Here is a 27,430-nt window from a genome sequence, read left to right on the forward strand (position 1 = left end):
GATAACAAGAATTTGGAGAAATTTACTGGTTATTTCTCTCAATTGAGATTAATTTAGAGTAAAAATTTCATTTTATTTATGGGTTATGTAACTTTTGTAGAGGTTGAGTGATAATAGTAAAATTGTCCTAGGCATTCCTGCTGAAGAACCCAGACTGTCACCAACAGATCCTAAGGCAATTTTCTAAGGTCCAGGATACACATTTGGAAAGGTTACACTTAACAGATGGCATAATTAATTGTACAAATGAACTTTCAAGAACTATTAGAAAATTATAATAAAGGCATAGAATTCACTAGAACAGACTTAACCTAGTAACTAATAAGCTAAAACTAATTTAGTAGTAATAGATGTTTGCAGAAGTTAGTCAGAATTACAATATTAGAAGATAAATTGGTATGTAATCTTGCTGTAGGCTATTTAGATCATCTTCTAAATACAAGATGCATTTCATGCTTCTGCATAAAAACAGTTACTCCTAGAATTTAACAGATAATTATTAAGTTTGCTTAATCAAGTGTTTACTCAAATTATAGCAACTGTGTGAGCTATGGTTGCATTCTTCTAGCAATCAATATACATTCTGATACTTAGTTTATAGATATATTCATAGCAAATGATCTTTTCATATTTTTCAATAAAGAGTAAGTGAAATTATTTTGATTTCTTGAAAGCACCCACACAGTATTCTGTCTAGCTGCAGTATTGCCTTTAGGCATGGGTCAGGATGTCTCAGGGAATTTCACAATTTTCCCACATACAAAATTTTTATACAGGCCCTCCATCTACATTGAGAATATTTTGCTTTATTAAAAAAGATTAATTTATTATATGTAAGTGCACTATAGTTGTTTTCAGATATATCAGAAGCCAAGATGTCATTGCTAGAATTTGAAATCAGATCCTATGGTAGAGCAATCAGTGCTCTTAACCATTGAGCCATCTCTCCAGCCCAAGAATATTTTCTAACTGAACTTAGTTATCAAGATATAGAAATATCATGCTTATAAGTAAAGCATATATGGACAATTTATCAAAAGCATAATCAAAAAAATCAAATAGTTTCTATCTCAATGAATGTTCTTGAAATACAACAGTATGGGACATGTTGACACAGGTTGTCTAAAATAAAGGATAATATTTTTATTAGGCTTTTCCTATAAATCAAAGATTCACAACATCTATGTGTCCTTTTAGGATTGTGAAGGTAATATATTCTTCATTTAGTTTTAAACTGAGACTATATTTCAAATGATCTGAAATTTATAATTCTGAGTAGAGACCAGAACCACAGATGTCTCTATAACAGAATATTCTATAGACCCTGGATATCAGCATGTTAGATAACAGTGAAAATGTAAATTAATGAATATATACATACTGACAAAAATAACTTCAGTAAAACAGAAAACAAGTATAGAAATTAAGAGGGTAACAATAAAAATTCAAATAAACATAATTCTAGGGATAGACAATATTAATGATAAATTCTCCCAATACATACTCCATAGTAATATCTGAGTATAAAGGAAAAAATAAGTTAATTACATGTAAGAGACTCTTAAGGCTGCTGAAAGAAAACACAGCAAACATAAAAGTATCAAAGTGAAAATCCACTGAGGTATATTTCAATGTGGACTAAAAAAATATCCAGTTACTATGACAATGATAAATAACTATCACAAGATACCAGAAAGAGAAAGTTAAAAGAAAATAATTGAATGTATCAATAATGGTAAAAAAAATTAAAAAATCAAATACAAAAAAAATCAAAAAAACACTTGTGATATTTTCTTCTAAATATAATGTTCTATCATTTCAAGGACAAATTGATTAGCAGAGGCAAGAATAAGCACTCAGATCATGAACTAGTATAAGCTTAAAATATAATCTACTATATGCAGAAGATGTCATAAGAATTTTAATATTACACCACAAAATATTTAAAGTGCATATCAGATTATTTTTCTTTCAGAACCACTTTCATGAATGCACTTTTGACCTCTTTGTTCCTCAGACTGTAAACTAAAGGGTTCAACATGGGAATGACCATGGTGTAGAAGACAGACACAATTTTGTCAGTGTCCATTTCATGTTTAGAGCTGGGCTGCAAATACATGAAGATTATAGTTCCATAGAAAATAAAAACAGCAGTTAAATGCGAGACGCAGGTTGAAATAGCCTTCTTAAATCCTGCTCCTGATTGCATTTTTAAGATTGTGATAAAAATTATAATGTAGGATACCAATATCATTATGAAAGCAATGAATATATTGAAGCTGGCTAGATAAATAAGTACTAGCTCATTAACATGTTTATCAGAGCAGGAGAGAGCCATGATTGCTGGCATATCACAGAAAAAATGATGAACCACATTAGACTTACAAAAAGAGAGACTGAAAGTATCTCCAAGGTAAACTGAGACATTCAGGAAACTAAAAACATAGCACCCCATGATCAGACACATACATACATTTGGAGTCATGATGGTGGTATAGTGTAGGGGTTTACATACTGCTGCATAGCGATCATAAGACATTGAGGCCAACAGGTAATTTTCCACAGTAGCAAAGGCTGAAAAAAAGAACATCTGAGCAGCACAGTCATTGTAGGATATGATCTTGTCTCCTATTAGCAGCCCAGCTATGACTTTAGGAGTGACAGCTGAAGAGTAACAAAAGTCCACCAGGGACAAGTTACCCAGGAAAAAGTACATGGGGGATTGGAGCCGAGAGTCCAAGAGAATCAGCAGGATCATCCCCAGGTTCCCTACCACCGTGATGATGTAGATGAGGAGAATGATGATGAAGAGGGGAAGTTGCAGATCTGGATCATCAGTGAGTCCCAGGAGAATGAACTGTGTCACATCTGTCCAGTTCTTCACCAGTGTCATTTTCATCAGAAATGTGATGTGTAGCAATGATAAAGAAATAAGTCCTATAAAAATGGCCCAGATATTGGAAACTATAATCAAGCTCTTGCTCTATTGCTCTTTTGCCCACTTGGGCTCTTCCTTTCCCCCTCCCTTACCTATCCTCCCTCCTCCATGTGTTCATGGCAGGCCTCTACTTCTCTACTCTCTCCCTCTCTCTGCATTTCTCTGCCTCTGCTACCCTCTTAACTACCTTTCCCATGCTCTGAATAAACTCTATTCTATACTTTAAAAAAATGAAGAAGTATAATTAAAAGTTCTAGACAATCATTGTAGTAATAATTTGCTTGGAAAAAATTCTCTACAATAGCCTGGACTTGAACACAAATTTCATATATTTGTTACATATAATGTCACATGTTAATAAATTTGAAATTTTTTGATAAATGATATATGTAACTTAAAAGTGATATCTATTAATATACAGAAATTGAGGGACTTTGAAGTACCTTGTCCTAAATGTATTGTATTTCGCCAATGACATCCTACTAGTTTCAGAGCACTCTGTGGAAAATAATGCAGAAATTTTTCAAGAGAAGCCTCCAACAAAACAGTGACTTCTAGATTAAAAAAGGACTAATAAAAATATGAACTCACAGAAACTATAGCAACATGATATCCTGCAAGCTATATGGAGCACCAACACTGAGAGGGGAAGTAGACACAGGCTCCTACCTTAAAACAAGAACGTATCTAAAATAGATACACTACAACAAAGAGAAAACATATTTTTCCAATATATTCTCACAGGATATGCCAAATACACTGCAGAGCAGGTCCCATAACCAGGAATTATTGGCCTACACAAAACCAGTTCCATGTTTTTGGTGGGCCTTCCGCTTAGTTTTATAATTTGGAGGATTTTTGTCTTACCAGTTGTTTTGGTTGTTTGAGAGGGAGGGAGAGAGAGAGAGAGAGAGAGAGAGAGAGAGAGAGAGAGAGAGAGAGAGAGAGTTTGTGTGTGTGTGTGTGTATGTGTGTGTGTGCAATGTTGAGGGACAACACGTAAATTTCAGTGGATTGAAATGATATGGAAGCATTAGGAGAGGGGAGAAAATATGATCAAAATATATTGCATGAAATTTTTAAATAAACAAAGAAGCAAGTTTTGTCCATGCATTAACCAAGTCTTGAGGAATATAGTAACTGGACAATAATACCTCACACTATATATATATATATATATATATATATATATATATATATATATATATATATATATATATATATATACATACACCATCTCTTTTCTGAATTCAGTGAAGTTTGACTTTTTTATATCTGTTGCCTATAAAGGACTGAATGAAACAAATTGCATTTATTTTCTTTCCTTAATATGAATTTAAAGAAAAAAAATATATATACCATCTCTTTTCTGAATTCAGTGAAGTTTGACATTTTTATGTCTGTTGCCTATAAAGGACTGAATTAAACAAATTGCACTTATTGTCTTTTCTTAATATGAGTTTAAAGAAAAAGATAAAGCAAAGTCTCAGTATGTTAATTTACTTAGGATATTTTTTTAATTTAAAAGTAATTTCCCTTTATTGCTTATTAGCATGTTTTATGCTGGCTGTTTTATTTTTTTACCTTTTATGATAGATGAACAAGCTTTAAATATAATAACATCAACTAATCTGTCAGTGTCATTCTGCCCAGTTCTTATCTATACTTTTTCATATTACATTACAATAATCCATAAATTAACAATGGTCAAAATGTTTATATTTATAACTCTTTAAAAGTTATATTTCAGTGACTACTAAAAAGTTTCACTTTCCAATAAGTCAAGTGGATACATCTTCACCTGGCTTGTGATGAATTACATTTCTTACTCTATAATTATCCTTACCAGTCAGCTTGAAGCAAAAAATTAAGTCTCCCAAGTCAGTCTGTCAGTCTGATATTATATCAGCAATGGAATGTGACTTAAGTATGATTACAGACACAAGCTCTCTCTTGAACAAGTCGTGTTCAAATGATTCTAAGTTCTCTGTGCAGAGAAAAGAGAAAACTTAATATTAACATGGATCAGTGTCCAAATTGACAATAATTTATTTCTTTTTCATAGGTAATGTAATATTTTCAGAATCCAACTGTAAAGCCTGAATAAGAAACATTACTGAAAATACCAAGAAATTAACAATTTAAAAGTATATCAGTGTAATGTTTATCTTTGAATATTCCACTCACCATGTTTCAGGCTCGTAGCTAACCTTCTGATTGGAATGACTTATATTTTATTAGTATCTCTGAACTAAAAACACTGATGAATGAAACATTCTATGAAGTTTATTTCTTCAAAGTTGGTGTTATGAAGTTGCAGTTGAGTTTCAGAGTCTGCTTTGTGCAGATCTGCAGCAAATTATACAAATTTAGCAAGCTCTAGAGATTTGCCCAGCTTCCTCCCTACATTGTGTGAAGGAATAAATCAAATGACCCATGGGAAACACATGTACACATCTCTTGCATTATATATTATGACTTTGTTTTTTAATCTAAAATTTGTATTTATTCTTCTCATTTTACTTTTGTTTATGGCCATTTTAGAACATATTTCAAGAAATCATCTAAGCAAATAGTTTTAGTGTGTGTTTTAAATCAATGTGCAATGTAATGTGCATCAGTGTGGTATTTTCACACCATTGTTATTGTTCACCCACCTCACATGTTCAATAAATTTATCCCCTACACAGCTTTACACTGGCACCATTCTTACATCCAACAATCCTCCTTCCTCATAAAAGTAGTTTTTAAAGTCAAAGTATATTACCATTACACTTCAGTTCTGGGGATACATTTTTCCAATGGAGATAGAGTCCTAATTTTAATTACACATGATCACAAGGAGTTTTTAAATATCTCTCAAAATGCATTTTTAAATGAATAAATCTCTATAAATCTCTCCCATTAAAATGTAAAAAGAAGCCAAAAAGGATATATATGGAAAAACACGCACATACATACATACATACACACACACACACACACACACACACAGTCATACACAACTTCATAATTTTATTCATCTCTCATCTTGAAATGTAATAATGGATATACCCAAGAAGATGAGTATATAAATGAGGTATGGCTCAATTGGTGCATAGCAGCAAAAATTTAAACAAACTCTAGATAAACTGTGTTCTAAAATTTGTGGGAAAATTCAGAAGATGAATGAAACACCCAACTTGGAAATGACTGTATACGACTTATATAAGTGTTTAGTCATTAAATGAAAGATTAAAAATATTCAATACAAAAACGTTTTAATTTAATAATGACTACAAATACCTTAGAATGAAAGACACAATTCAAATATGAATGGAAGGAAAATTTTGTATTTAATGAAAATGAGAAAGGCGTTTACACTATATTTTATGTTCTAGCATTACACAAAATGCATAGGGAATCAAATATTATTCAAAAAAATAAAAGTCTATTTATAAGTATATCTAATAGCCAAGAATACACAAGTATCCAGACACTGAATAACAGTATTAATTAGTGTCAAGATAGATGAAAGACATAGAAAGTTTTCATAATCATTGTTGGAGACCTTAAAACTTCATGTTATTGAATAAACAAAATGATTAGTAGATCAATAAGAAATAAAGGTTTGTGGACAAAATATACTACCCCAAAATTTAACAGTCATAAAACGAAGATTTGAACAGTTAGCAGTAAAATTTTCAATCACATGGGAAAATTCCCAGAAAAAATGTTATGTTAGGCAAACACTTGAAATAATGAATTTTAAAAAAACATGATACTAGTAAGGACTCCTTGTAATGGAGGATATGGAGTCTAAAATTCTCATCTCTCAAACAAGGCTTTTAGTTGCAGGACTATGCTGCAAAGAGTATCCAAATTATCAAAATCAGAAATTGAAATGGATAAATAACAACAGAAACTGAGGAGATTAAAAAATAATCAACTGCTACTACAAAAGCCTATACTTAGACAGGAAAATCTGGATATAATGGACAATTTTCTGGACAGATACTAAATACCAAAGTTAAATCAGGAACAGATAAAGCATTTAAAGAGTCCAACAATGCCTAAAGAAATAGAAGCAGACATTAAAAGTCTCCAAACCAAAAAAGGCCCAGGACCAGATGGTTTTAGTGCAGAATTCTTTCAGACCTTCAAAGAAGACCTAATGCCAATACTCTTCAAACTATTCCACAAAATAGAAACAGAAGGAACACTACCAAACTCATTCTATGAAGCCAAAATTATGCTGCTACACAAACCACTCAAAGATCCAACAAAGAAAGCAAACATAAGACCATATGAACATAAGATTGATTGAATATCAATACAAAAATACACAATTACATTCTTGCCAACCAAATACAAGAACACATTAAATGAATATTTACTATTCATCCCAGGGAAACAGGAAGGGTTCAATATACTGAACTCCATCAATGTAATCCATTACATAAACAAACTCAAAGAAAAAAACCATAAGGTCATTTCATTAAATGCTGAAAAAGCATTTGACAAAGCTCAGCATCCCTTCAGGTTAAAAGTCTGGGAAAGATTAGGAATTCAAGACCCATTCCTAAACATAGTAAAAGCAATATACAGCAAACCAGTAGCCCACATCAAACTAAATGGAAAAAAACTTGAAGCAATCCCACTAAAAATAGGGATTAGACTGCCATTTCTTTCCCCTTCTATTCATTACAGTACTTTAATTTCTAGCTAGAGCAATTAGAAAACAAAAGTAGACAAAAGGGATACAAACTGGAAAGGAAGAAGTCAAACAACCACTATTTGCACATGATATGATAGTATAGGTACATGACCCCAAAAGCTTCACCAAAGAACTCACACAGCTGATAAAAACTTCAGCAAAATGGCAACATACAAAATTCAACCTATCACTATTTGCAGATGATATGATATTGTACCTAAGCGACCTCCCCCCTCCCCAAAAAAAAACTCCACTAGAGAACTCCTATAGCAGATAATCAACTTCTGCAAAGTGGTTGGATATAAAATTAACTCAAAGAAATTAGTAGCCTTCCTATACTCAAAGGATAGCCAGGCTGAGAAAGACATTAAGGAAACAACAACCTTTGCAATAGTCACAAGCAATATAAAGTATCTTGGTGTGACTCTAACCAAACAGGTGAAAGATCTGTATGGCAAGAACTTTAAGTCTCTGAAGAAACAAAGACCTCAGAAAATGGAAAGATCTTCCATGCTTATGGTTTGGCATGATTAATATAGTAAAAATAGCCACCTTGCCAAAAGCAATGTACAAATTCAGTGCAATTCCCATCAAAGTCCCAACTCAATTCTTCATAGAGTTAGAAAAAGCAATTCTCAGATTCATTTGGAATAACAAAAAACCCAGGATAGCAAAAACTATTCTCGACAGTAAAAGAACTTCTTGGTGAATCAGTATCCCAGACCTCAAGCAGTACTACAGAGCAATAGTGTTCAAAACTGCATGATATTGGTACAGTGGCAGGCAGGTAGATCAATGGGATAGAATTGAAGACCCAGAAATGAACCCACACACCTATGGTCACTTGATCCTTGACAAAGGAGCTAAATCCATCCAGTGGAAAAAAGATAGACTCCTCAACAAATGGTGCTGGGTCAACTGGAGGATAGCATGCAGAAGAATGCAAATTGATCCATTCTTATCCACTTGCCTAAAATTTCACGAATTCATTGTTTGTAAAACCTGAGTAGTATTCTATTCTGGAAATGTACCACATTTTCTGTATCCATTCCTCTGTTGAAGATCATCTGGGTTATTTCCAGCTTCTGGCTAGTATAAACGAGGCTGCTTTGTACATAGTGGTACATGTGTCTTTATTACATGTTGGAGAATCTTCTAGGTATATGCCCAGGAGAGAGCTAGCTGTGTCCTCCAAGAGTGCAAAGTCCAGTTTTCAGAGGAACTGCCCAACTGATTTCCAGAGTGTTTTTCTTTTTTCAGCTTGCAATCCTGCCAGCAATGGAGGAGTGTTCCTTTCTTCACATCTCACCAGCACCTGCTGTTTCCTGAGTTTTTTATGTTAATCATTCTGACTGGTGTGAGGTAGAATCTCAGGGATGTTTTGATTTGCATTTCCCTAATGACTAAGGATGTTGAACATTTCTTAAGTTGCTTCTCAGTCATTTGATATTCCTCAGTTGAGAATTCTTTGTTTCGCTCTATACTCCATTTTTAATAGGGTTATTTGGTTTTCTGGATTCTAACTTCCTGAGTTCATTGTATTTATTGTATATTAGTCCTCTATCAGATGTAGAATTGAAAAAGAACTTTTCCCAATTTGCTGGTTGCTGTTTTGTCCTATTGACAGTGAGATTTGTCTGATGGAAGCTTTGTAATTTTATGAGGTTCAATTTGTCATTTCTTGATCTTAGAGCATAAGCCATTGGTGATCGGTTCAGGAAATTGTCACCTGTGCCCATCAATATCAGTGTATGTGGTTTTATGTGGTGGTCCTTTATGCACTTAGACTTGAGCTTTGTATAAGTAGATAGGAATGGATGGATTTGCATTCTTTTGCTTGCTAACTTCCAGTTGAACCATCACCATTTGCTGAAAATGCTGTCTTTTTTTTTTTCCACTAGAAGGATTTAGCTCCTTGGTAAAAGATCAAGTTACTGAAGGTATATGTGTTCATCTCCAGGTCTTCAGTTCTATTCCATTGATCTACCTGACCATCACTGTACCAATTCCATGCAGTTTCTATCACTATTGCTGTGTAGTACAGTTGCAGTTCCAGGATGCTGATTTTTCTGAGGTCTTCAATTTCTTTCTTCAGAAACTTAAACCTCTTGTCATACAGAATTTTCACTTGTTTGGTTAAAATCACCCCAAGATATTTTATATTGTTTGTGTGTCTTGCTTTGTCTGGGTTGTTTATCTCAGGATGGCATTTTTAGTCCCATCCATTTTCCTGCAAATTTCATGATCTCTTTGCTTTTAATAGCTTAGTAACATTCCTTTGTGCAAATCAATCACATTTTTTTATTCTTTTTTTTGACTGAGGGATATCTATGTTCTTTCAAGTTTCTGGCTATTACTAATAAACTACTTACAAACAAAGGTGAGCAAGTGTCCTTGTTCGATGGTGGAGCATTTTTTGGAATATGGCCAGAATTGGTATAGCTGGTATTTGTAGTAGAACTACTACCCATTTTTCAAGAATTTGCCAGATTGATTTCCAAAGTGGTTGTATAAAGTATTCACTTCGACCAGCATTGGAGCAGTCTTCTTCTTGCTCCACATCCTTGGCAGGATGTACTGTCACGTGAGTTCTGATCTTAACCATTCAGACAGGTGTAAGATTGAATCTGAGACATTTTGATTTGAATTTCCCTGATGCCTAAGGATTTTGAATATTTTTCACATGTTTCTCCACCATTAGAGATTACACTATTGAGAGTTTTCTCTTTTGCTCTGTACCCATTTTAATTTGTTGTTGGTGTTTAATTTCTTGAGTTCTTTATATATTTTGAATATTAGTTTCCTGGCAGATGTATAGTTGGTGAAAACCTTTTCCAAGTCTTTTGGCTGCCATTTTGTCCCTTTGAGGGTATCTTTTGCCTTACAGAAGCTTTTCAGTTTTATGAGGTCAAATTTATCAATTGTTGATCTCTGCCTAAGCCATTGGTGTTCTGTTCAGGAAGTTATCTCAGGTACCAAATATCATTCACGGCTATTCCCTACTTTAACTCCTTTTAGATTTCATTGAGTTAGTTTTATGTTGAGGTATTTGGTCCATGTGGGCATGAATTTTGTGCAGGATGACGAAGATTGATCTATTTCAAATTTTCATTCTTCTACATGCAGACATCCAAGTAAATCCTCACAATTTTTTAAAGATGCTTTATTTCCCAATGCATGGTTTTGGATACTTCATCAAAAAATCAATGTGTGCAAGTTTATTTTTTTGATCTCTGATTCTATTCCAAAGATCAACCCATCTGTTCTATGCCAATATCACATTTATTATTATTATTACTGTTATGTAATATAGCTTCAAATCAGGGTTGGTGATAACTCCAGAAGTTCTTTTATTGTAGAGGATTATTTTTGCTTTTCTAAGTTTTTTTTCCCATGTGATGTTCAGAATTACTCTTTCAAGGTCTGTTTAAAAATGTATTAGAATTTTGTTGGTAATTACATTGGATTTCTAGATTGCTTTGGTAAACTGGCTAATTATACTATGTTAATCCTACTGACCAATGATTGTGGAAGATCTTTCTTTGTTTGATATCTTCAATTTCTTTCTTCATGTAACACAGATCTTTCACTTGCTTGGTTAGAGTTACACCAAGATATCTTACATTATTTTTGGCTATTGTGAAGGATTTTGTTTTCCTAATTTACTTCTTAACCAATATATCAATTGTATAAGGAGTGATACTGATTATTTAAGCTAATTTTGTATCCAGACACTTTTCTAAAGGTATAGGATCAGCTGTAGTTCTCTGGTAAAATTTTTGGGGTCACTTATGTATACTATCATATCATCTGGCAATAATACTTTGACTTCTTCCTTTCTAATTTATTTCCTTTTGATCTCCTTTACTAACCTGACTCCTCTAGCTAAAACCTTAAGAACTTTATTAAATAGATACAGAGATAATGGGCAGTCTTTTCTTGTCCCTCATGCTAGTGGAATTGTTAAATTTTCTCTCCATTTAATTTTTTTTAGTTTGTTTATATAATGCATTACATTAATACATTTTAATATATTGATCTGTCCCTGAATCACTGGGAGGATGCCTACTTGGTCATTGTGAATGTCTTTGGTGTGTTTTTGAATTCTGTTTCTGAAGGCTTCAATTTTTCAAAACATAATTTTAATAAGGGATCATAAATGCTTTATGCCCACCATATGCTTTTAACATATGGTGGCAGAAAGAACCAGAGGTGGTAGAAAAGAAAGATTAATAGAGCAAAGGAGAATGTGAACCTATTCAGAAAATGTTCTTTGGAGCAAAAACAATCTGTGTTGTCAGGATATTAACAATTCAGTTCATATGAATCAGCAACAGCATGTTGATCCAGAAGAAACCAGTAGGCTCTGCTGAATGTTGTTTAGAAGTAGATCTTTAGGGTGATTCAAATCTCTATTTGTCAGGATACCAGCATTCCAATTTCATAGTATCAGGAAAGCAAATATAAATCAGCAGTTGCTGCACCATCCAGCAGAAAGATCCAGGCCTCCTCCAAAACTATGTGAGTCAGCAAGAGCAGGAATGCCAGAAGTTCTTGGCTGTGTCTCTCTCAAAAAAAGTAAGTGAAGATGCCTTCATCTTCACTTCAACAAAGCTTGCAAAGCTAGTTATGCAAGCCCCCATCACGGTCCCCTGAGTACTATTTATACTCCCTCCAAACATCATGTGTCGCCCCATGGGTCTTACCTCAGCAAAACACAGTTAGCCTGTCTTAAGAAAACGACAAGTGAGTCTACCATCAGCTGACATATGCAGAAACATCCACTTCATTCTGCTAAGTCCAAGGAAGTGGCAGACGCTCCCAGAATACCACCAGAAGGTTTTGGTGTGTTATTCTCTATGAAGTCACAACAAATCGTGACTAGGAAGGCAGACAAACACTATCCAGTGTAGTCCATTGTCTGTTTATATTTATACTCCTTCTAAACTTCATTCATCCTTTCATATATTTGCTTTAACAAAACATCCTTTCACATGCGCCTTTCTCAGGGAAACATTTTTTTCATGTGTCTGCTTAAGCAAAACATCCTTTCACCTGTGTGCCCCCACAAAGCATTATTTGACAGAACCAAGTTTCTAAAGAAACCCTAAGTTTCCACTTCAGGTTTGTGAGTGTTTTATTGAGTATTTCTTGTATCAATGTTCATAGAAGAAATTGGTCTGAAATTGTGTTTTCTTTGTTGAGTCTTTGTGTGGCTTAAGTAGTAGGGTGACTGTAACCTCATAGAATGAATTTGGCAGTGTTCCTTCTGTATCTATTTTGTAGAAATATTGTAGGTGTGTTGATCGCCTTTAAAAATGCGAGTAGAATTCTGTACTGCAACCATCTGGCCCTAGGACTTTTGAGGAGTGTAGGAGATTTTTATGACTTTTTCTATTTCCTTAGGGATTTCAGGACCATTTATATGTTAACTTGATTTTAACTTAACCTTCATAAGTGGATTTTTTTTCAAGTAGATTGTCCATTTTATTTAGATTTTGCAATTTCGTGGAGTACAGGCTTTTGAATGAAAACCTAATGATTCTTTGGTTTCCTCATTATCTGATGTATGCTCTTCCTTTTCATTTTCTTTTTTGTTAGTTTTAATACTCTCTTGCTACCTTTTAGATTGCACAGTTTTCCTAACGTGTTGATTTTCTTAAAGAACGCTTTTCTTAAATAGCTCTTGGTTTTAGTGATTCTTTGTATTTTTCTCTTCCTTTTTAATTTATTGAATTCAGCTATGAGTTTGATTATTTCTTGCTATGTACTTGTCCTGTGTGTGTTTGCTTCTTTTTGTTCTAGAGATTTAAATGTGCTTTTAAATTGCTACTATGAGAACTTTCCTATTTCTTTTTGAAGGTACAAACTTTCTTCTTAGTACAACTTTCATGTTGTCCCTTAAGTTTGGGTACATTGTGTCTTCATTTTCATTGAATTCTAGAAAGTCTTTAATTTCTTTAATTCTTCCCTATTCAGTGTTCATTCAAAGTTGTTTGGTTTCCATAAGTTTGTAAACTTTTGATTGTTTCTGCTGTTATTGAAGAGCGTCTTTAATCAATGGTGAACTGGTAAGATCCAGAGGGTTATTTCAGGTTTGTTGTATCAACTGAAGCTTGCTTTGTGATTAACTATATGACAAATTTTGAAGAAGGTTTCATGAGATCTGGCAAGCAAGGTATATTCTTTTGTGTTTGTATGAAATGTTCTGAAGTTATCTGGTAGGTCCATTTGATTCATAATGTCAGTTAGTGTCACTATTTCTTTGTTTAGTTTTTGTCTCCATGACTTGTCAATTGGTAAGAGTGAGCTGTTGAAGTTTCCCACTATGAATTTGTGGGGTTTTGATGGGTGATGTAAACTTTAGTAAATTTTCTTTTACAAATGTAGATACCTTTCATTTGGAGCATAGATGTTAAGAATTAAGACTTCATCTTCGTAGATTTTGTTTCTTTGGTGAATAAGAAGTGTCCTTTCATATCTCTTTTTCTTAATTTGGTTTGACTCTCTATTTTATAAGATTTTTTAGAATGACTACTCCAGATTTCTTCTTGGGTCCATTTGTTCAGAAAACCTTTTTGTAGCCTTTGGACTGGAGTAGTATTTATCTTTTGTTGCTGTTGTTGTTGTTTTTTTTAATGCATCAGAAAGATGTGTCTGTTTTTACATCTTTTCTGTTAATCTGTGTCTTTTTATTGGGAAAATGAATCTTTTAATGTTGAAAGGTATTAGTGACTGATGATTGTTAATTCTTTTTATTTAATCTTGGTAGAAGTAATGTGTGTGTGTGTGTGTGTGTGTGTGTGTGTGTGTGTGTGTGTGTGTGCATGTGAACTTCATTTGTTTTCTCTGGTGTGTGGTTATTCTATTTTTCTTGGGTGTACTTAGCTTCTTCTGGTTAGAGTATTTCTTCTAGTATATTCTATTGGTCTAGATTTGTAAATAGTTATTATTTAAATTTGTGTTTGTCATGAAATATCTTCTTTCTCCATCTATGCTGATTAAAAGTATTGTGGGGTCCGGCCTGACATCTGTGCTGTTTTAAGTTCTGCAAGATATTTGTCCAGGCACTTTTGGCTTCTAGAGTCTATTGAAAAGTGAGGTGTAAGGTTGATATATCTGCCTTTATATGTTACTCAGCCTTTTTCACATTAAGCTTTAAATAATCTTCCTTTATTTGTTGATTTGGTGTTTTGATTATTATGTGGCAGGAAGATTTTCTTTTCTGGTCCAATATGTAAGCTTCTTGTGTGCTCCTAGGCACCTCTTTCTTTAGGCTAGGGAAGTTTCCAATATGATCTTTAAAACCCATAGGAAGAACAACAATATCAACCAACCAGATACCCCAGAGCTCCTAGGGACTAAACCACCGACCAGAGAGTACACATGGAGGGATCCATGGCTCCAGCCGCATATGAAGCAGAGGACTGCATTGCCTAGCATCAGTAGGAGGGAAGACCCTTGGCCCTGTTAAAGCTCAATTCCCCAGGGTAGGAGAATTCCAGGGAGGTGAGGTGGGAGGGGGTGGATGGGAGGGGGAGCAACTTCATAGAAGCAGGGGGATGGGATATGGGTTTTCCAGTGGGAAAATTGGGAAAGGGGGTAACATTTGAAATGTAAATACATAAAATATCCAATAAAATTAAATTTAAAATAACACTAAAAATAAAAGAAATAAAAAAAATATTTTCTGGAATTGTCCTTTGCATGTCTCAAACTTCTTAGATGTTTTTTGTCAGAAACATTTTAGATTTAAAAGTTTCTTTACTGACATATCAGTTTCTTCAATTGAATCTTTGATGCTTGAGATTTTTCTCTTCCATCTTTTGAATTCTCTTGGTGATGTTTTCCCCTATAGTTCCTATTTCTTTTTCTAAGGTTCCCATTGACCAGGATGCTGACAGTTTGAGTTTTCTTTACTGTTTCTACTTTCATGTTCAGATGTTGAAGAGTTTCATTCACTTCTTGTACATGTTTGATTATATTATCCTGTGTTTTTTTATGGAATTTATTTCTTTCCTCTTTAAATCTCTCTATAATCATTATAAGAATAGATTTAATGTCATCTTCATGTGTGTTGGCTATGTTATTCAGGGCTTGCTCTAGTTGGATAGCTGGACTTTGCTGGTGCCATATAACTAAAGTTCTTGTTAATTGTGTTCTTAAGTTGGCCTTTATCCATCTTGTTGTCCCTTGTGTTGGCTGGATATACCTGATGCTGACAGGACTCTTTGGAAAGGGAGGTAAACCTTTTGCCTGGTAACATAGCTAAGGAAAGATCACTCTGCTCATCTTTTCTGCCTGTGCCACAGGTAGAATTGAATGTTCCTGGTATTCCACAGGTCTCCCTGATTTCTTGGAGGCATAGCCTTGAGCCTGAGCATGGCATTGAGGGAAAGGAGCTCAGTTCACCCCTACTGGCTCTGCCAATTTTGCCCAAGGTGGAACTAGCTGACAGGGGATAGCAGGGGCTTAGTCTATCCTGGGTGTACTTAGGGCATCATAGGCCTGGCTGTACCTGGGGCTGGGAAGGACTCCTCAGAAAGGAATGCTATAGAGTTCAAAGAGACAGCATGCAGCTTGCCTCTGTTGGATGTGCCCCAGAAGGTCATGACAGACAAATAGAGCAGGATCTAACCAGGGTGTTCCAGGGGCTCTGAAGCCCTGGCTGTTCCTGGGACATGGCAGGTTCCATAATTCTATTCTTTATTATATTAATTGTCTTAAACTTTCTTTGTAAAGATTTTAATTTTATATTTTTTCTTTTATTTTATTTTAGACGATTTTCATACAATTAATTCTAACTTCAGTTTCCTCTCTCCATCTCCTCTGACATTGTTGCCATCTTGAAGGTATTCATCACCTCTGGCTTTTACATTTTTTTTGTTTTCTCTTCTAATACATCCCTGAGTCTTGAAGAAAGTGTTTCTAGAGATGTCACACTTTGGCATCAGTGCCTCAGAGACTTTCATGTCTGTAAATTGTCCAGTAATGGGTCTCTGTTAATTATCAGTAATTGTACTGTAAGAAGAAATGTCTCCAATAAGGGCTGACCAAAATGTTGCTCTACATACAAGTATAGCATAATTCATCAAAGTCATTTTATTTCTCTGTTCACTAAGTAGAATAATGAATTTGTTTTATATAATAATAGAGCCGAATGTATATTTCCCCTCTTTTTTTACATTCCTTATTGAATATATTCTTCATTTACACTTCAAATGTTATACCCTTTCCCAGTTTCCCCACTCCCAGAAAACCTCGAACCCATCCTCCCAACTCCTACATCCAAGAAGATGCCTCTGCACCCAACCCACTTGTAAAGTTCTCAAGAAACTAGACTCCAGATAATCAAATGACTATATTAAAATTGGGGTAGAGAGCTAAACAATGAATTATGAACTGAGGAATATTGAGAGGCTGAAAAGCACCTAAAGAAATCTTTAACATCTTTAGAATCTGGGAAATGCAAACCAAAACAACCCTGAGATTCCAGCTCGCACCAGTCAGAATGGTTAAGATAAAAGACTCATGTGATACCAGATGCTGTTGAGAATGTGGAGAAAGAGGAACACTCCTCCACTCTTTGTGAAATTCCAAGATGTTACAACCACTCTTGAAATCAGACCTCAGAAAATCAGATTGCAAAGTGGTACAAAAACTTTTTGGAAAATAGTTCCTCAGAAAGTTGGACATAGCTATACCACTGAGGACCTAGCTATACCAATCCTGGGCATATACCCAAAAGATGCTCCAACATACAACAAGGACACATGCTCCACTAAGCTTATAGCACCTATATTTATAGTACCCAGAAGCTGAAAACAGCTCAGATGCCCTTCAACAGAGGAATGGATACAGAAAATATGGTGCATTTACACAATGGAGTACTACTCACTATTAAATGTAATAAATTTATTAAATTCTTAGGTAAATGGATGGAACTAGAAAATATCATCCTGAGTGAGGTAACCCAGTCACAAAATAACACACATATTATGCATTCACTGATAAGTGGATATTAGCACAAAAGCTTGGAATACCAAAGATACAGTTCACAGACCACATGAAACTCTAAAAGAATGAAGACCAAAGTGTGGGTGCTTGGGTCTTTCTGTCAGTAATATAAAACAGATTGAAAATAGATGTTCACAAACCCTACATCAATTTTTTTGCCCCAGTATTATTCCTGCCTAAAAGGAATGCTGGGACAAAAATGGACAAGATACTGAAGTAAAGGTCTTCCAGTGACTGTCCCATCCTGGGATCCATCTCATGTTCAGGCACTATGCCCTGACACTATTATTGATGTCATATTGTGCTTGCATACAAAAGTCTAGCATGGCTGTCCACTGAGAGGCTCTACCAGCAGATGACTGACACAGATGCAAATACTTCCAATCAACCACTGGATTGAGGTCCTGCCTGAACTCCTATGGAAGTGTTAAAGGCAGGACTGAAAAATCTGAAGAGGATTGCAACATCATACAAAGAACATTATCAACTAATGTGCACCACTCTGAGATCCCAGAGACTAAGCCACCAAAGAACATTCATAGGCTTGTCCAAGGCCCCAGCACATATGTAACACAATACTGCCTTGTCTGGCCTCAGTGGGAAAGTATCAGCATAATCCCCTAGAACTTTGATGCCCTAGGGAATAAGAAGCTGGCAGGTATGAAGTGGAAGTTGGGAACACACTCTCAGAAGCAAAGGGAAGAGGGGAGGATGTAATGAACTTGGTGAGGGGGGCCAGGAAGTCAGGCAACATTTGGAATATTAATAAATAAAATAATTTAATAAAAATAAAAATGTAATGAACATAATATGAAAGTAAAATCTATGTTAAGAATAAACAAACAAACAAACAAACAAATAAATAAATATAGGACTCAAGTTGAAGACACAAACTATGTAAATGCTAGAGGGAATTATAAAGAAGTCATTTGAAGGCATGACATAGCAATGGATGGAGTTTTTTTTTTCCTTTTTGTTTTACAGAATATCAGAAAGAAAATATTAACAAATAAACAAAATAAAAATTATGATTGTCTCAAGGTAGAAAGAACCTGCTTGGTAAAGTAAATACTCCATAGACTAAAAAGAAACAATTACAGTATTGAACAAAAATAGCCAAAATTATGTATCTGCAAGGGGGGTTATTTTCATACTATGAAAATAACTACAAAACTCAGAGGAGATCCTATAGGAAAACCAACAGTCTCAACTTACCAGGATCCCCGGGGATCTCTCAGACATTGAACTGCCAACCAGACACCAAATACCAGCTGATATCAAACCCCCAACACATATAGAGCAGAGGATTGTTGGGTCTGTACTCAGGGAAAATGCACCTAACCATCAAGAGAGATGGGGCCCCAGAAAATGGGGAGGTTTGGTGGGGTGACAGAGTAGGTACATCCTCTTAGAGATGGTGAGAAGCGATGTGGAATGTGCAACAGTGGGAAGACAAACTAGGAAGGGGATAAAGTCTGGACTGTAAAAGAATATTAAAGAATAAATAAAAATATTCTAAAAAGAAAAAAGAAAAGAAAAATTACAAAACTCAATTGCAAATAATATAAGAAAATGGGTGAGATGGTTCAATGAGTAAAGAAGCTTCTTCAGAAATCCGATTTTATGTGTGCTTGTGTGTGTGTGTTTGTATGTGTGTGTGTGTTCGAGTCCTAAACTACATGAGGAAAGGAAAGAACTGACTTCTGTAAGGAATTCTCAGACTTCAAAACATTAACTCCATAATCAAGTAAATGAAGAAACACATACAAACGCACACACACACACACACACACGCACACTCACACACACACTTATAATAAAACATTAATAAGTATAATTATCAGTCAGTAGAAATAAGTAGACTTTTTTAATGTAACACAGCATTCTATAGAGTTCTAAAGTGGACAGCTCATAAAAAATGATCAATGATCATTAGATATTTTAAGAAGTTATAGTAAGATAGGAGCAAAAAGCTCAGATGTCTTTTTTGACAAAGGGATTAATATATAGAGTCTTATTGAGGTGCCATGCCACCTGGCAGGAACTTTATATTGACCATATGTGAAGTTTCTCTCCCGAGTGGGAACTCCTGTGTCAGTCATAATCCCCTCCACCTAGGGTGGAGTGCTCAGACAAAGGTGAAGCCTATTCTTCAAGGACTTGCTGTTTCCTGAAAACCACTAGCCACCTGTGGAGCAACTGAACTGATTTCTACTGAGAAGCTTCCAGACTTTTGCCCCTGCCTATATATATTGGGAGTCCTTCATTAAACTTTGAGACCTTAAATAGAAGGTGTTATCTTGGGCTCCATCTCTTTTTTGCTGCCTTCCCATACATTCCTAGCTTCTTTTTCAGGTAACCCATTTGATGTAACTGCAGGAAGTTACAAATATATGTACAAATAATGTAGCATAGTTTTAGATATGCTGGAAGAAATGAAAAAATTGCTAGAAGGGAGGATTTTGAAAGTTTTATCACAAATAAATAGTTTTTGTGAAAACAGGTATACTTAATGAAATTTGTACATTTTACAATATGCATTATGTATAGAAATATTGTATGGTATCTTATCAATATGTATGACTTTTGTGTTTTCATTTATATATTAAAAATGAACTTCAAGTTCTATGATGCAAAAGAAAGTTTGGTCCCCATGGCTGGTTAATTGTTTTTTTTTTTTCCTAAGAAGACAGTATGAGGATCTCCAGCTATACTCTGGGGGATTCTCACGAGCTTTCTGAGTGTCTATAATTCTCCTCACATCTCCTGAAATAGCCTCTGAAATATCAATATGACACATGAGGGGACACAGTGCATGTCTTTATCCGTTAGATATTATTTACTTTATAAACAGTAGTTATTGTTATAATAAGCAGGTCTTTGGATTAATGTGATTATTAGATCTGCGCCTTCAAGAAAGGTGAAAGAAACAAAGATAAAATGTCACATTGATTGACTTTTATATGGCAGGCCCTTCATGAATTTCCTTACAGATTTTTTTTGTATATAGACATAACTTGTGAACTAGGAGACAGAATTAATCTTATGCTTTCCTGTTAACGAGGTAAGTGAATTTTCCAAGAAAAGAGGAAAAATGCTTGGTGAATTCAGAACTTTATCTGTGTGGAAGTTCTTAACATCTCTTACTTTAAGCAAACTGTAAAAAGTGACCATTTCCTAACAACAACCAGCTGGAAGTAGTTTTGCAAAACACCACATAGTAGAATTTTAAGATATTAGAGTAACTATTTTGGGTAGAATGTTACCCCACTATAAACTGCCTACTTATAAACCAATGTGAAGTATAATTCCATAAAATAAATGGACTGTGTATACCTACTGTGAATTACTTAAAAACAGCGGTTTAAATATAGCTTTGAAGGATAAAACAGTTTAAAGGATAAAGGTTGTTCTTCTAAAACTAGTTTTGAGATGCTGAGTCAAAGTATAAGTGTCAAAACACTGCAGGGATGTTGATGATTCAAATATTAAAAATTTCCTTGCAGAACGAAAAGAAAATGTAATTTGATTGATGTAACTTTATGTTGTTCAATGTATTATTCTTTCAATTGAATAGAAGAAGCAATCAGGAAAGATGCAGACCTAGAAGATAAAATGATCTTTCGGTACACTGATGAATACTTAGACATAAATGAATATTCCCTCAATCATATTTAAAACTTAAGCCCTCAAGATAGCCTTTGTTGGATGGATCTGTAACTCTTGTACCTAAGTGATTCTCATGTATTTTCAAAAATTGAGATTTTCATGTAATTTCTTACATCCTATATTTTCCGATGAATGAAATAAGAAAGATTGCTTCATTTTTATTTCACGCATCCCCCCCACATACATTCCACTTGTAAATATATAGCCAGCATTGAAAGTTATTATAGAAGATTGAAAATTTAAATGTTTTCAAGGTATAATATATAACTAAAGTGGGCAAAAGCTCAACACAATAATGATAACAAATAATAGTTATTTTATAATAGATACCCTTCCAAATATGCTAAGACAAACAAGAAAGTTTAAGTATCATTAGACTGCAAGAGCTACTTATATCTGAGACTAAGCAAAGACCTAGAAACTTGGGCTGTATTAGTCTCTGTTCTCACTGCTAGTGGATATTCTGAGAAAAATTAAACTAAAAATATGAAAATAGAAATGTTTCATCTAAAATTAAGGACAATTTTGAAAAGAATGGTCCATGTGAAATAGCATGACCAGCATTCATAGTCTTAACGTGAAAACAAGTCGAGGATCATGAGAAGGCACAGGCCATACCAATGGCCCAAACACACAAAGGGCAATTTGAAGAAATAACTTTCAGGACTTAAACTTACTGAGAACAAAAACCTTCTGTGCCATTATTACACAGCAATGACATCATGATCAGTAACATGCACTAAGCCATGATAACATCCAGCGTCATACTGCCTTTGGCATGTTTTTCTTTGCAATAATATCACAAAGTACACCTCATTACTGTCTTCAAATGCACATGGCAAAATGGTGTTTAAAGGAGGTAGGTGCTTTTGCGTTAGTTAGTGGATGATCAAGTATATACCTCTTCTAAGAACTTGAACTCTATTATTTTAAGAAATATGTCTTTTTTCCAAATTGATTCTGAGGTTTAACATTTTCCCAACATAATTGTAAGCTCAACAACAATAGTAATTAAAGTAGTGAGCAATATGGATTGACACTAAAACCTTCTGTGACCTAATCATGTCTTCATGCTTCTGGATATATGCTTATAGTATCTTAAAATGCTCTATAAAACACATGAGAAGTTGTGTGGATAAATGTTAAAATGCAATATAGAACTCATTATTTCATCCATAATCTTCTAGTATTCAGAGGAAACATTTCATGGTTAGGGTAGGGATAAGGTGTTCAATTGATATTTAATAAGAAAAATTATATAGGGCTCAAGAACTTTCCACATAGAGTGCCACTCAGTTTGCTGTGGTTAAATGAAAGAAAAATATTCACTATAATTAAGTCAAATTCTTTAAGATGCTTGCCTTGCAATGCATTAAAAGTTTACCAGGGTCCAGACAGAAAAGGGTAGTTATGTTATTTAAAATTGCAGAAAATGTATATCTCTTGTGCTTGACAAATTCCTTGGAGGTAATAATTTATTAAAGTCATTATGCTATTGATAGAAAACAGGTAGTTTCTATACTACCTTTTTGCAGGTAAGAACAGTACTGGTAGTTTTACACAACCCACTTGTTCTAAAAGAAACAATTTCTACAGTTACTAAATGGTCTACATGTGGCTAACAAATATATATAATTTAATATTTTGGTAGAAAGTCAATTGAAATCTCATGGATTCCAATTCCCTTATTACCTCATTCTTAAACATATTTAAAAACTTAATTCTATGGGTACTTTGCTTACATGTGTATTTGTAACAAAGAAGGTGTCATACAAACCCCATAATACTGGAATACGGACATTTGTGAGCTTCCGTGAAGATGCTGGTTATTTTGGTATAGAAAGTCAGAGCTATAATTACTAAACCACCTCTTCAGGCCCATATTGTACTAATTTTTCTTTAAAAATTTTTAAGGTCTTCTGTTGTATAACTGATATCATTAATGGAGAATGGAACAGAAGTGTCATGGTTCATCCTGGTTGGACTCACCAATGACCCACGACTGCAGCTTCCCCTCTTCCTCACCTTCCTCCTCATCTATACCATCACCTTTGTAGGAAACTTGGGGCTGATCCTGTTGATTCTCTTGGACTCTCGGCTCCACACCCCCATGTACATTTTCCTGAGTAACCTGTCCTTAGTGGATTTCTGCTACTCTTCAACAGTTACTCCAAAGGTCATAGCTGGAATCCTTACAGAAGACAAGATCATGTCCTACAATGCTTGTGCCTCCCAGATGTTCTTTTTCGCAAACTTTGCCAATGTAGAAAACTACCTTTTAGTCTCCATGGCTTATGATCGCTATGCAGCAGTATGTAAGCCCCTACATTATACTACCACCATGACAAAACGTGTGTGTGCATCTTTAGTCATTGGCTGTTATATCTGTGGTTTGCTGAATGCTTCCATATATACAATGGATGCATTAAGTCTCTCCTTCTGTGAGTCCAATGTGGTCCATCATTTTTTCTGTGATGTTTTGGCAGTCATGATTATATCTTGCTCTAATAGACATGTTAACGAACTGATTCTTGTTTATTTAGCCAGCTTCAATGTATTTTTTGCCCTTATACTCATCTTAATATCATATACATTCATTTTTACCAACATACTAAAGATGCATTCAGCTGCTGGTTATTGCAAAGCTCTCTCCACTTGTGCCTCACACTTAACAGCTGTCTCCATTTTCTATGGGACAATCATATTCATGTACTTGCAGCCCAGCTCCAGTCACTCCATGGACACTGACAAAATCGCATCTGTGTTCTACACCATGGTCATCCCTATGTTGAACCCTCTGGTTTACAGCCTGAGAAACAAGGATGTGAAAAGTGCATTCACAAAGATTGTATTGAAGTCAAGATGATGTTTAAAAATTTGATTTTAGGTTTTTAGAATGCAAAATACTTGGATTACATCATCTAATTTTAACTCTATAATGAATCACATTTTCTCCACCCTTTACCAAATTCAATAACATGAAGTGACATCTTGATCTCTGTAATAGAGTGCTGGCTCTCAAAAATCTATCATAATTTTCAGAAGAGTAGGACATGAGTGACATGACTATGATAAATATATGTCAGACTGTCAAAAACTTAATTACTATATTATCATATTCAATCATTTTCTTCACAATATTTTTACTGTCACATTAATACAAATCTATGCAAACAGGTGCATACAAGTTATTTAAAGTGAGGACACACAAATTTCTTAAGAAGACTATTTCAAATAGATGATAGAAATTTCCAGTAATATGACATGAATTTGTGTTTAGTTAATTGTGTTCATTTCTCGATAGGGATTTCAAACTGCAGATAGCAAAAATTTATTTATTTAATAACTAGAATATGAGGTGGTATTTAAAAGTGATACTTGAAACAATTAGACTTAGTTAAAAATATGTCTATATGTATCATTCTCCAACCCACTGAGGGATCACCTGGATAGAACTAAAAGTCACTGGAAAAGGAGCTACATCCTTCTTTATTTCTACCAAGTGTCACTAAGTGGAGCACAGTGGATCTTGCCTGTTCTCTCAGCATTTAAGTGATACTTGTGGATGAGTATCACTTAAGCTGAATGTTTCAAGATGAGCCTGGGCAACACATGAAGATATCTCAACAACAGCAAGAATACAGCGAAACACACAAGGAAATGAGTTATATGAACAGTTAAGTGTTGAATTCTTTATTCTCATGGACATGTTAATTGCCCTCTTTGACCTTGAGCTTTCTACTTTAAACTTCTTTATAAAATCCACTTTATAATGTGATAAGGATCATCAGTCATATTTGTATGACACCTGGAACTTAGTGAGTGCTCAATAAACAATAGCTGACTATAAAAACAAAATGTCAATCATTAGCATCTGACAACTCATTGAGAGCTCACCTGGATAGAATCAAAAGTCACGGAAAAGGAGCATCCTGCTTTTTCTATTTTATTTTCTTTTTTATTTATTTCAGTACTTTATCCAGTTTATATCCCACCTCCTGTATCTTCTCTCTTCCCAGTTTCACACTTATGAATATTACCCACATTGTTTCTTTCCCTTCTTCTCAGAGAAGAGGATCTACCATTTGGTAAAGCCCTATCCTGGGACCTGTATTTCCTACAGGACTAGGCTCATTCTCTCCCACTGAGGCCTAGCCAGGCAGTCCAAGTAGTGGGTAAGGAGATAATGGGAGGGAACATAGGCTAAGGCAATCCTGGTGGCAGTATTTGGGCACCCACATGAATACCAAGTTACACATTTTCTACAAATGTGTAGGAGGTCTAGATCCAGCTCCTGGATGCTCCATGTCCCAGGGTCTCCTAGTCCCCATGATCCCAGATTAGTTGACTATGGAGGTCTTCCTGTGGTGTTTTTGAATTCTCCGACTTGCTTGCCTTTATTCACCACTATTCTAGATAACTCCATGGGCTCTGCTTAATTTTTGGTTGTGTGTCTCTGTATCTGGCTCCACACAGTATTGGGTGAAGTCTCTGAGGATATAGTTATGCTAGGTTCTTACCTGAAGACTAGCAGAGCATCATTAATAGTGTCAGGGGTTGCATCATTCCCTTGGTCATGCAACCAAGACCATGGATGGGTCTCATGTTGGGTCTGTCATTGGTTGGTTGTTTCCTCCGTTTTTGCTCCATTTGTACTCTTAAATATGTTGTATGCAAGACAGACTTGGAGTTGAAGGTTTTCTAGATAGATTGATACCATACTCCCTGTATCATATCCCTTCCCATCACAGGCTTCCAGCTAATCATGACAGATGCTTCTTCCCACCAATTTTCATTTTCACTCCCAGCTCTCTCTCCCAAAGATATATACTTAAATACATATAATGTAAAATGAAGAAAACTTTAGGAAATATAATATTTAGATGAGATATTGGATGTTCAGGCTGGTAATTCTCAGAAGTATATCTTTATATGCCTACGGAGATCAAAAATTTTAAGTCAGAAATATACAATAAAGGATGCTGGTATAAATGCATGTCAGCATGAAGAAAAATAAATGTTCATATATACCGATTCATATATACCATGCTGCACAAAACTCAAATCCAAATATGTCAAGAACCTCAAACTAAAATTGAATATCCTGAACCTGATAGAGGAGAAAGCAGAGAATACCCTTGAATGCACTCTCACAGTAGAAAACTTCTTGACCAGAACAACAGGAGTGCAGGCATTAAGATTGACAAGTAACAAATGAGACCTCATAAAACTAAAAAGCTTCTCTAAGGTACAAAATATCTTCAATAGGACAAAATGTCAGTCTCTAGAATGGGTAAAGTTTTTTACCCCTTCATATCTGGGAGAGGGCTAATATATAAAATAAATAAGGAAATCATTAAATTACGTCACTTGGGCCCTTCATCTTGTTAAGCTCTTTGAGTTCTGTGGACTGCATCTTGGGTATTCTGCACTTTAATATCCACTTATTATTGATTATAGACTCTGTGTGGACTTTTGGGTCTGAGTTACCTCACTCAGAACAATGCTTTTTACTTCCATCCATTTGCCTACAAAACTCAGAATGTCCTCCTTTATAGCTGAGTAGTATTTCGTTGTGGAAATGAACCATATTTTCTATATCAATTCTTCTGTTGTGGGAAATCTGCATTGTTTCCAACTTCTGCTATTACAAACAAGGCTACTACAAACATAGTGGAACACATGCCCCTGTGGTCTGGTAGGGCATCTCTTGGGTATATTTCCAAGGGTGATATTCCTGTGTCTTCAGGTAAATCTATGTCCAATTTTCTGAGGAACTTCCAGATTAATTTCCAGAGTGGCTGTTCCAGTTTGCAATCCCACCAGTGATGGAGGAGTGTTCCTTTTTCTCCACATTCTCTCCAACATGTGTCATCACCTGAGCTTTTGATCTTAGCCATTCTAATTGGTGTAATGTGGAATCTCAGGATTGCTTTGAGTTGAATTTAACTGATCACTAATGACTTTGAACATTTCCTTATGTGCTTCTCAGACACTAGGGATTTCTCTGTTTTGAATTATTTGTTTAGGTCTATATAGCCTATTTTTTGATTGAGTTGTTTGGGTTTTTAGTGCTTAGTTTCTTTACTTCTTTATATATTTTGGATACT

At 34.8% G+C, this 27,430-nt stretch overlaps 2 protein-coding genes across 2 annotated transcripts; one reads left to right on the plus strand and one right to left on the minus strand.

The window, feature by feature from the left end:
• Positions 1 to 1,960: 1,960 nt before the first annotated feature.
• LOC127678105 (olfactory receptor 5B3-like) lies at positions 1,961 to 2,893 on the minus strand. Its single transcript, XM_052172909.1, has one exon. The coding sequence runs from the start codon at positions 2,891 to 2,893 to the stop codon at positions 1,961 to 1,963; it is 933 nt and encodes a 310-aa protein (XP_052028869.1).
• Positions 2,894 to 23,259: 20,366 nt separating this feature from the next.
• LOC127678115 (olfactory receptor 5B3-like) lies at positions 23,260 to 24,186 on the plus strand. The gene has a single exon (XM_052172910.1). The coding sequence runs from the start codon at positions 23,263 to 23,265 to the stop codon at positions 24,184 to 24,186; it is 924 nt and encodes a 307-aa protein (XP_052028870.1). The 5' UTR covers positions 23,260 to 23,262.
• Positions 24,187 to 27,430: the final 3,244 nt, after the last annotated feature.

Source organism: Apodemus sylvaticus, chromosome 1 (genome assembly GCF_947179515.1).
Source record: "Apodemus sylvaticus chromosome 1, mApoSyl1.1, whole genome shotgun sequence".
NCBI lineage: Eukaryota > Metazoa > Chordata > Mammalia > Rodentia > Muridae > Apodemus > Apodemus sylvaticus.